At 35.5% G+C, this 12,338-nt stretch overlaps 1 protein-coding gene across 1 annotated transcript in view; it reads right to left on the reverse strand.

The window, feature by feature from the left end:
* Positions 1–12,338, reverse strand: part of CSTF3 (cleavage stimulation factor subunit 3) — a 67,603-nt gene that overhangs the window by 11,847 nt on the left and 43,418 nt on the right. The window contains exons 4-10 of the mRNA XM_047747410.1: positions 6,410–6,442; positions 5,922–6,019; positions 4,140–4,206; positions 4,023–4,057; positions 3,805–3,931; positions 2,580–2,657; positions 1,654–1,816 (exon numbers count right to left, since the gene is read on the reverse strand). Coding sequence (XP_047603366.1) covers positions 1,654–1,816; positions 2,580–2,657; positions 3,805–3,931; positions 4,023–4,057; positions 4,140–4,206; positions 5,922–6,019; positions 6,410–6,442 — 601 coding nt within the window. The remainder of the gene's footprint in view (positions 1–1,653; positions 1,817–2,579; positions 2,658–3,804; positions 3,932–4,022; positions 4,058–4,139; positions 4,207–5,921; positions 6,020–6,409; positions 6,443–12,338) is intronic.

Genomic DNA, 12,338 nt, shown 5'->3' on the forward strand with positions numbered 1-12,338 from the left:
GTTCCAAATTCTAGTTCTGATAGTAGCAGAGTTGTTTCTATCAGACTAACTCTCCTGAAAATAAAAATCATAAACCATATTTTGGTTTTTTTATTTACAAAAACAAAAAAAAAACAAAAAAAACCCCCAAAACTATTACAAAGCATGGGAGATTGATCAAAAGAAACTTTTGGCCAAGACAGAAACAAAAAAACATTGAACCCTTAAAAAATCAGAACCACACAGGGTAAGATCCATATTTAATATGACTTTTCCCCTCAGGGACACATTACTGTGTGTACAGGGATAGCTAGATCTCAAGTCAAATACTGAAGTCTTACTGGCTTGAGGGAAGTAACGTGGCATTCTGAGCTATGAGAATAGGTAGAAAGTTAAGGGGGAAAATCCCCAGCAAAGAGAGAGCCACAGAGAATGGTGCCTGAACATCTGAGCATAAATGCCCTCAAATCTTTAGTTGGCCTCTAAAATATACTTACACACAGAAGAATACAAAGAGCTCAAGTGGAAAGCAAAGCTGGAAGGCTAAAAGAGCTGAATAGGTTTCTTAGCAGCTGCCCACTATAATGGAGATCAAGTTTAGAATTTGAGTCCCATCAAGTTAGAGGTTCCGGGCAAACACCTTGAACTTCCCACTCCGTTTAAGGAGTAAAGACTTTGTCCCAGGACAAAGAGATTTACCATAAAATTAAAGGCAAAACTAAAATAGATCCATCCTAACAAGGTCTAGGTGATCTGTCAGTAATTTAACTCCCTGCTAAAATAAAACTCAGTATTTTTCAGAGGAAGATGAGAGAACCCAGTCTTACAATTTATCATTTGTACATCTATATAATGTCCAAAAGAAAAATTTTAAACATCTAGACTCTGACAAAAATAGGAAGATGTGACCCACAGTCAAAAGATAAAGGAACCAATTCCATGATGGCAGACATCTAGAACTTCAGAACTACTTTTATAAATATGTTCAAGGATAAAAAGAAAAAGGTGTTAATAAACACAGAATCTCAACAGAGAAATGGAAACTATAAAAAAGAAACTATAAAAAACTGCAATATATATTTTTATTTTTTTTTAAGATTTTTTAAAATTTATTTGACAGAGATTACAAGTAGGCAGAGAGGCAGGCAGAGAAAGAGAGAGGAAGGGAAGCAGGCTCCCCGCTGAGCAGAGAGCCCGACGTGGGGCTCGATCCCAGGACCCTGAGATCATGACCTGAGCCGAAGGCAGAGGCTTTAAACCACTGAGCCACCCAGGCGTCCCTGCAATATATTTTTTTAAGTAGACACCATGTTGGGTGTGGAGCCCAATGGGGTTTTGAACTCATGACCCTGAGATTAAGACCTGAGCTGAGATCAAGGTTGGATGCTTAACCGACTGAGCCACTCATGCACTCTCCAAAATTTCTAGAATGGAAATATATAGAACTGAAAAGTATAATATCTGAAATGAAGACTTCACTGGATGGGTCTAACAGCAGATTGGATATGATAAAACAAAGGTCAGTGAACATGGATGGAGTAGGATCTATAGAACTTATTGAATCTGAAGAACATAAGAGAAAAAAAAGACTGGAGGCAAAAAATAGCCTATGGGATAATATCAAGTGGCTGAACATATATGTAATTGGAGTCCCAGGAGGGTTAATCCTGTTACCTCTTTTTGTGATAAGCGTCTGATCTTCTGTACGAAGAGGGTTGCTCTTTTCCCACTGTATGTATTTCTTCCACATATCCACCTGCTGGGCTTCTTGGGGAGTATTCTGAGGAGGCACTGAGGGAGCGTTGCGGTCCAAACCTTTCATTACTGTCTCATATTCCTAGATAACAAGCATTTAGAATTCTGTGGTGAGCCTCAGAACAACTAAGATATATGGAATGGAGTTGATCAGTTTGGAATACTTTGTTCAAAATGCCTATTTTCCCCAAATACCTTTGTTAATATAATCTAAAAACTACTAAAGAACAGAGAGAAAGGTAACAGAGGATGACATACCCAAGAACAGGTCCCCAGGCCTGAGTGAACAGAACACCTCTGGGCCCTTTCTACAGGTGATCTAGGAGGTCACTCTCCAGGACAGAGGAGCTGACAGATCAACATGACTGATGATCTGGTGGCATCACTACTGCCATCTTTGGAGAAACTGTCTTTTAAAATTTCGATAGTTTGTATTACTAGGCTATCTTCCCTGCCTCTTAATAGTGTCAATGAATGGGAAGGTATGCACAAAAGACAAAAATCTGGTCCTAAGAGCTATGAGACCACAAAGTAGTACAGTATTCAAGTATTTATGAGCAGATAGGAGGAAAGCATAGAACTCTTCGTCAATCGCAGGTAGAACCTTGTCTCCATGTCCTGGTCAAGTATTTTAAAAAGTTTCTTCCAAATGTGATTTGTTCTATTTTTATCCTTTAACATGTGTGTAAAGAGGCATTTCATTTCAAATATATCTGCTCATATGATGAAATTGTCATTAGTTAAGACTGCTAGTAATTGAAAATGCCAAGAGGAACATTAAGCAGGGAAAGCTCTTGTATAAACAACATACTCATTAAAAGAAGTGATCTGTTGGAATTCCATACCTTTGCTACACGTCTAGCATTCATGTAATCTCGACTCCGATCTTCAATCATTTTTTTAGCTAAATGAATATTGATACCCTACGAAAACAAAGAGAAATGTGTATTATTTTAAAATCAAGTATGTTTTAAAATTAGTACAATACAGTTAATTTGTGCATTTACTAAATCATTTTAAACTATATTTTGAAACATTTTGTAATAAAATAAAGGTTAATCACATTACATGCTTCAGAGATCAAGGAGGATCTGCTTATATCTGTTAGGAGGGTGTAGTAAGTCTCCATGCGTCAGGAATTTCTAAAGATAAGGAATGATTTGGAAAGGGTCTATTATTTGATATAAAATTCTATTAATAAAAAAATGCTATACAGATTCATCAGATTGAATAGTCAGCACTTTGCTTTAAAATCCCTTTTCTAACTAGGTCTGTGTAACTTCTTTTTTTTTTTAAGATTTTACTTATTCATTTGAGAGAGAAGAGAGAGAGAGAGAAGAGAGAGAACATGTGTGAGGGGGAGGAGCAGAGGGAGAGGGAGAAGTAGACTGCTCACTGAGCAGGGAGTGCTGATTCGGGATTCAATCCCAGAACCCTACGATCATGACCTGAGCTGAATGAAGACAGATGCCCAAAGGACTGAGCCACATAGGCACCCCAAGAGAACAGTTTCAACACCCTACATAGTTCTTCCTCATCACAATAGATATAAGAGAAACTTGTAATGATACAGCTTATTTGGCATGTATGTTCCTATATATAAGCTGATTAGCTCAGCTAGTTAAAAATATGCCAGTGAGACAAAGATCTTGGACTGCAGCTCCACGGCAAGCCGATAAATCACAGCACTGTAACTACATCAAAGACTTGCAATGCAACTAAACATGCCTACTGGAAACAATTCTAATAAGGTCCCATTTCATAAACGATGAATGACAATGTGTATGTATGACTGTGTGGATATGGTTTAGCATTGAATATAAGTGGTTTTGCAAGAATTATAATTTCTCCCAGGGTATTCTCTGAAAAATAATTCAGTAATATTAGAAGACTCTCAAAACCTTACAAAAACATTAGGAGTAGTTCTCTGATTACAATCAATATAAAAACAGACCTGTGTAGTACCAATATCCAGGTACCTTATACTAGAGAGGCTAGAATCCGTAAATCCAAGTACATAAAAATTAAAAATGGCTTAGTTATAATAATGAACTACTCTGGCTAATTTACCTCTTCATACTTGTTATAGTCTCTCCAGAGTTGTTCAATGTTGATCATTGGATTAACACAACCTCGTTGATAAACTCTTCGGACAGCTGTTATTCTCTGATTTTCTGCATAAGACCCAACAGCTTCCCTGGCATTGGATAAAAAAATGCCAACAATTATAGTGTAGCTAAAGCAACTGCTCATATGGAAGGAAAAAAAAAACCTATAAAAATACTTACACGCCTTTTAGGAAATTGATGTAATCCACCCAAATCTAAGAAATAAAGTAAAATGTCAGTATCTTTCTTGATATTTTCAATATATTAAGTGTAAATATGGAAATAACTTAACTCTACCTGATAAGACATAATTTCCATTCCAATTTTATCTAGTGCAAAGTCATATGCTTGAGCCATTTTTTCTCTGAAAAAAAATGTGAAAGACATGTTTAAGATTTTATTATTTTTTTAAGATTTTATTTTTAAACAATCTCTACATCCAACGTGGAGCTTGAACTCATGACCCCAAGATCAAAAGTCACATGCTCTGGGCTTCTGGGTGGCTTAGTCCTTAAGCATTTGCCTTCGGCTCAGGTCATGATCCCAGGATCCTGGGATCCAGTCCCACATCAGACTCCCTGTTCAGCAGGAAGCCTGCTTCTCCCTCTCCCACTCCTGCTGCTTGTATTCCCCCTCTCACTGTCTCTCTCTCTCTCTGCCAAATAAATAAAATCTTAAAAAAAAAAGTCACATGCTCTACCAACTGAGCCAGCAAGCCACCGTCTTAAAGATTTTATATTTAAGTGATCTCTACACCCATCATGGGTTTTAAACTTATAAACCTAAGATCAAGAGTCATATGCTCTACTGACTGAGCCAGCCAGGCACCCAGAAAGACATGTTTTTTAAAAAACAAGTATTTGTTACTAAAATATATCTACAACTAAAACTAAGTCTAAAATTTATCTACAACTAAAAAATATATCTAACACCGACTGGCTGGCTCAGTTGGTAGAGTATTGACTCTTGATCTTGGGGTTGTGAGTTTGAGACCCATGTTGGATGTAGAGATGACTTAAAAATAAAAACTTTAAAAAAAATTATAACTTCTGATCATATGATCAAAACAGCATTTGGACCTCTGTATAAGCAAAAATATAAAGATATCTTTACAAGTACATAAAGAAAGCAGTTCTTTTATGTTTAGTCTGTCGATGTCATTAATTTATGTACTTTTTTTTTTTTTTAAAGATTTTTATTTATTTGACAGAGAGAGATCACAAGTAAGCAGAGAGGCAGGCAGAGAGAGAGGAGGAAGCAGGCTCTCCACTGAGCAGAGAGCCCGATGCGGGGCTCGATCCCAGGACCCTGAGATCATGACCTGAGCCGAAGGCAGAGGCTTTAACCCACTGAGCCACCCAGGCGCCCCAATTTATGTACTTTCTTTTGCCTACTGTTTGTGAGCTTATCAAAGATAAAGCCCACGTTTCACTTAACCTTATATCCTTTAAACTGCCTAATCTTGCATGTAGCAGATTCAAATGCGGAAATATCTGGTTCTCTGATTAAGGAGGTAAGTTATGTCTGAAGATGTATTAGCTCTGAAGTAAAATTTAGGAAGAAAGAACTTCCTCTTCAATATAAGATAATAAGAGATAATGAGGAAAAGGAAATATAGAATTCTAGTTACAGAAATAACTTGCCTGTTTGTTATACAGAAGATGAGCTATTTGAGAAAGTCCATTACTGAGTTTTCGTGAGGATGGATAGGTGGGTGTGAGTCATCATGGGGAGTTACGCTACAAGAGAGCTGTCAAAGTCACTTTGAATATGTAGGCAGCGCACTGCACAGTAAGCCGCCAAGAGCAGTGCTATGACAAGTAGTAAGATGCTTTCTGTGGAGTTTGATAACAAGCCCACCAACAAAGTGACTTGATGTTGCAAATGTAGTGTTTTGAAATAGAAGGGCTTAGGTGATTCAATTCTCCAGGATGAGACTTTCTTTGAAGCACTTGTTCCAAGTTTTACTGACTTCTCAGAGAACCCTGAATTTCTGAAGTCGCTCCAGAATTAAGAGAAGGTGGGACTGACTGTGTGCCTGGAGAGGACTTGTTTTCTTAAGACCTTTTTTTAACTTACTTGTAACTTGGCAGTTTACCCTTGGTTTCTCGAACATATGAAAGATAACACTTCCATAAATCAATGTGCAAAACCTTCATAAGGCATCTCTGGAATAGCTATAAATATAAGAAAATATTATCAGAATCCACTGTTAAAAAATTCCACATGTACATGGGCAAAATGGAATATTAAAAAAATAAATTCAGCTCTTTTCATGAATTTATCTTCTTAGAGAAAAATGGCAAATTTAACAAATCCCTCTTATTTTCAGTTTAGATAATCAAAATCATTCTGATGACTTTTGCCAGTGGAGTATATTTTCTTTTCCAAAATTTTTATTATGAACATTTTCAAGCATACAAAAAAAGTTGAATAAGTACAGTGAAGTCCTATATAATCACTACCTAGATTCAACAATTGTTATGATTTTACTTTATTTGCCTATGTGTGTTAAGTCCTAAATTACACTTCGGCATAAAATTGAAAATATGTTTATGAGGACTCACCTTTTCAACCTTGTCATAATTTTTAGCTTTTATCTAAAGAGAAATAGAGAAAAATACAGAATTAACATTATTGTTTCTAGAGTATTAAAACACCATGCCAGAGTTTGACTAATCTTGCAACTTCATCCCTACACTTTCCAACTAATTCTGCTTTACAAAATAACAAATAAGAGAATTTGAGCAGGACATGGATAATTATGCATTATAAATATGCCTTATATAAACTGAGTCTACACAGCTTTTCATACAATTATTTGTTGAAATTTTATTTCAGATTTTGTAAAATTATAGTCACAAGGTAGATACAGAAATATATACAAGGCATCCTTGAATAAAGCCTCATATATCTACTAAAGACAAACTTTACTTACAGCTTTATTTTCCTTGAATAGCTAGAACAATCTGAGTATGGGAGCAAAAAGATTTGCTAACTTTGACTATAATTACATTTTAGTCACCCAGTCAACCTACTATATTCTAGGCACTGTGGAAGGAACTGTGGCTACCACAGTGAACAAAACATGCATAGTGTCTGTCTGTGTCCTCAGAGGACTTAGAATTTTATGGAGAAAAGTAGTGCCAAAATGGGGGAAATACGGGATGCTTATGGGTACCCTTAGGGGGAGTATAAAACTTAGACTTGGGGACGTGCAAAAAATGTCCTGGAAAAGATGGAAGATGTTAAGGATGAGGGGTTAGTCTAGTAAAGAAAGGGAGTTATTCCAGGTAGGAGGAGTAACATGTGCAAAGACCAAGGTTAAATATTATTAGGTATCCCTTTCTGAGTATTTTCATCAGATGGCAGGTGGGTAATTTGATTGGTTTGAGACATCTTGGTTTGTGGTCCTTTTCTCTTTCATGCCTTAAGGTGATGCAGATGAAAATTTTACTTTTTTTCTTTTGCTGGCGACTTGCTCTTTCTCTTCAGAACTTGTAAGATTTCCTCTTGATCTTCAGAGTTCATAAATTTTAAGAGAATATGCCTAAGTTTTGCACTTTGAGCCAGTTCACTCAGGCTTTGGAGTCAGACCTCGTGGGTTTACACTGACTATCCACTTAACCTTTTTTTCCTTATCTGAATAATGGGGATGATAGTGCCTATTTTGCAAGGCCATTATTAAGGACTCTGAGTTATTGTGAAGCCATTAGAACGCTGCCTGGCAAAGTGAGGACATAGTAGTTGCCATTTATTATTTTATTAGCATAAATTCTGCCTGGAATTCAGCATGCCCTTTCAAGTTACAGAAACAGGTATCTTTCAGCTCAAGAATTAAAAAAAAAAATTACTGCCTTTTTTCCATTTTTTTTTCCCTTTTAGAACTCCTTTTATACGCACTAGATCTCATTGTTCTATTCTCAAAATCTATTATTTTTACCCTGTCTTTGAATTTTGGTCCAGATTTAAAACTATTTCTTCCACTATATTTTCCAGGCCAATAATTTAGGTCTCCATGTTACCGTTTTCTTCCATTTGACTTATTGCTATAGTAGTTCAAAAATAGTGGGGTTTTGGTTTTTTTTAATACTACGCTTTCAATATTGCTGTGTTCATAGTATTTTGTTGAAGTTATTGTCACTCCTCTGCTTTGTTAGGGGCCTGTCCCAACAGTTTCAGTTAACACTCCTTTCTTATTGCTGGATCCTTAGAGGTGTAGCTGTTTTTTCTATTCACTGAAGCTCAGTGTTGGCAGACCTGGGTAGCTGACTCTTTCTCTACCATGACAGCTATGTAGCAGGTGTAGACAGCAAACAGGCTGTTCACAGTCCTTGGGCATAGAACCGAAAAGAAATCTTTGCTCAAGAGTAGGAGGATTCAGCCTGCTGGTTTTCCTCCTTTTCAGTTTCTTGGAGCCACGCTGATGTCAACATCCCTCTGGGGGTAGAAAGGCAGTTGAGGCATTCCAAATAATTTCATGGGTCAGTTTCTTACTTTTTGCCTTAAGTTCTCCACCAGCCATCTTCTTTGAGGCTGCCATAAAACCTGAGGTTTCCTTGCATTCCCCTGCTTGACTCAGTAGAGGTGAACAGGCGGAGTTGAAAGTGGGAGCGAAGTTAAGTTCAAGTGATCAGTTTCCCAAATGCAGATGACAAATTATATACAGTTCTCACAATTGGCCAGGACAACCAACACTTATAGAGAAAACTGGCAAAGAATATGAATAGGCAATTCCCAGAAGAGAAAATGCAAATGGTTAAAAATAATGTGGCAATACATACAAACTTCCAAAATGGGAAAAACAAAATAATAGATATCACTTTATACCAATCAGTATGGTAAAAGCTTAAAAAGGGTATTAACACTACTGAAGTGGTATGAGGAAAGGGAGTTCATCCACTGCTCAAGAAAATATGAATTGTTATAACCTTTATGAAAAGCCTTTGCCAAAAGCTATTCAAATAAAAAAGTATACTTTTTGACCTAGCCATTATGTTCTCAGATCCACCCCACAGAAACAAAAGCATGCAGGATACAATGGTGTTGTACACAGTTATTTACTGCTAACTTCGCAGCAGCAGAAACAGTTAACAAAGTAAATGTCCAACAGTAGGGAAATGGTTTAATAAATTATGGTGCATCCATATCATGGACTATTATATATCCATATAAAATGAATTAAAGCTATATGTAACAGGTAACTTGGGAGAGTTTCCCTGTGACTTTATAGAATGAAAAATGATTAAAATATGCATGTAGAATTCATTTTTACAAAACAATGATAAAAAATAAATCTACTTGTACATATCTACGTTTGTAGATGATTTTATGAGCGTGGAGATAATATGGTATACACACAAAATTGGTAATAGTTATAGCAGGCAGTTCTAAAGGTAGAAAGAAGAACAGAGACAAGAAAAAAGAGACTGTACATATATGATTTCATTTATGCACTTAAGTTAAAAAAATCTATTTTTGTGTAAGAAATATAAACCAAAAAATCTGCTGGGTTTTTTTTTTTTTTCCTACATGAATTGGTCCTCTATCTTGGATTCATTATTTATTGTTTCATTTGGTATTACATTCAATATATGTTTGTAGAAAAACTGTAGAATTCTCTGGTCTTGAATACCTGGTCATTCATTATCATTTATTAATTCAACCAATAAATATTCAACAGCCCCTCTCTAGAGCCTATACTGATGGCTATAATGTTAATACATAGCAGCTATAATCTTACTTATTAAACATTCAAATTTTAAAAGTATCAACCTGCTTTGGTAAAGCAGTGTGACAAAAATGAAAAGAATTTCATCACCTTGTATCAAATACTGAATTTCTCACAGCATCAGTGTTCCCACTTATAAAACAGGAATGATAAGAACATGTTCTATGAACACTTTCCAAGGATTGAAAAGAAAGCATCTAGATATTCCAGATGTATAAATCATACCAATTAACAAAACTGTGATCTAAAGGGGTATAAACTTTCCATTACATATTCTTTAAATAGAGCTATATAAACCAAATAACCAAAAAAGCAATGTTGTTATAATTGACCCCATTTGAGAGAAAAGCAAAGCTTATGCTGCAGATCATATTCAAATTCCATTTTGGTAAAAAATTCCACATTGGTGAAAAACCAGCACAAGAACATGTGAACAACCTGCTTACTAGTCCATTTTTGTTCTCTAAAACATTATTATCCTAGGCGTTACTAACTAGTATTTGCACAAAAACATCTTACCTAGAAGTTAAATATTCTTAATATTTAGCAGTTATATAGGCTTGTACAGGAATCTACCTCATAACATAATCTTGGTTTAAATTTTTAAAATAATGAAAGAAAAAAGAAAATAATGTAAATTCTAGATACTGCCTTAAATTTTACACCAGAGACTCTTGCATCTGTCATTAACTAATGGAAAATGCCTCCATTTAATAAGCCCATTATATACATACACATAATTTTACAAAGCTCACTAGAACTTGCTCCTATCTATTAAAAGTAATGTTATGGGGGCACCTGGCTGGCTCAGTTGGTAGAGCATGGAACTCTTGATCTTGGAGTCATGAGTCTGAGCCCCACATTGGGGGGTAAAGTTTACTTAAAAATAAATAATAAAAGTAACTTTATGTAATTTTAAAATGAAACTAACAGGGGCTCTTAAAAAATTACCTTTCTTTTGTCTCCAACTCTCAAACTTTAATATGCAATCACCTGAGTAGTGTGAACTTCTGGGGCCTGGGTGGCTCAGTTGGTTGTAGGCTTTCTACTCAGGTCATGATCCCGGGGTCCTGGAATCTAGGCCCCCCATTGGGCTCCCTGTCCAATGGGGAATCTGCTTCTCCCGCTCTCTCTGATCCTCCTCCCTGGCTTGTGCTCTCGCTCTCTCAAATGAATAAATATTCTTAAAAAAAAAAAAGAAGTGTGGACTTATGTTTTTTAACAGGAATCCCAAGTTAGCTTAATGCAAAGATGTTTTACAGTGCATGGATTTATGCCAAAATATGAATAACTTATGTGTCAGTGTGATGAAATGATGATTTTTTTCAAAATTTCTAATGTGGTTATATTATTTTTATAATTTAAAACATTATTATAAGAAAAAATTAAAGATAATTTCTAATCCATATTCCTCTGACATACCTACTGTTTATCATATAATTACAGTATTGCTTTTTTTGATAAATCATTTGAATTTTACCAATACATGAAAAGATGCTGTGGAGGGACACGAGTAAAAATTTTTTTTTAAAAGATTTTATTTATTTGTTTGTCAGAGACAAGAGAGCGCACAAAGGCAGGGAAAGTGGCAGGCAGAGGGAGAAGCAGGCTCCCCACTGAGCAAAGAGCCTCATGTGGGATTCCATCCCAGGACCTTCAGAACATGACCCCAGCCAAAGGCAGACACTTAACCAACTGAGCCACCCAGGTGTCCCAGGAGTAAAAATTTTCTAGGTGTCAACTTCCTAGGAGTCATTTTTATTTTATAAAGGGGGGAGAGAGATAAGTGGAATACTATCAAGATTAATTAAACTTTAAATTTAATTGAATTTGGGGTTATTGGGGTTACTGGTTATTTGGGGCAGGGTAAAACAAGTGTAACAGTGAATAAACACAGATCTATCTCTAACACTTTTGAACACTTTCCATTTCCAGTCATTTCTTAATTTCCACAGTTATTTCCCAAGCATTCATTGAATGTTGTCTTTTGGAACTAAAACTATCCTCTGGGTAATTACTGGACACAATGATGACTTACAGCAGATTATTTAATTTTGTAAAATATAAACTGGGTCAGAAGTGAAAAAAAGTTTAATAAACCTTTGACTAACTGTGGTAACATTCATTTTTAACGGTTAGATTAACTATGCCCTTACCTGGAACATTTTTATATGGAAATCTAAAGGACCTCCAATATTTAGCTGTTCAAAATTAAATTAGTTTTTTCTGGCTGATGTTGGAAAATTTTTCATATTTCACTGAACATTTTATAAAAAAGTTTGGTGTAAATGCCTATAAAACTAACATTTTTCTTATCAAATAAACCCGTATATATCAACAGCATTTTGACCTATTTCGCCGAATAAAATTTTTTTTTTAATACCTTGGGAAAAGAAAAGAGATCCCATAACATCAGAATATTTAAAAAAACATTATTTGCAAAATTGTCAATTATAATAATAATTATAAAATTAATTTTAAATGGTTCAAAAACATATCTAACAAATAAACCCAAATAACAGGGTAACTATGAATAAGCAAAACAATCTAAAAGGAAATCTTTACATACTTTTTTTAGGTTTTTACATAGTAACCAATTAAGAAAAGTCAGTGCTTATGGTTTGTTTTTTTTAAGATTTTACTTTTCTCTACACCCAACATGGGTCTCAAAATTACAACCTGAAATCAGGAGTCTCATGTTCTACCAACTGAGCCAGCCCAGCGCCCCAGTGCTTGTGTTAAGACACAACTGGGCTACCCAGCAG

The sequence above is a fragment of the Lutra lutra genome, chromosome 10 (assembly GCF_902655055.1).
Source record: "Lutra lutra chromosome 10, mLutLut1.2, whole genome shotgun sequence".
Lineage (NCBI taxonomy): Eukaryota > Metazoa > Chordata > Mammalia > Carnivora > Mustelidae > Lutra > Lutra lutra.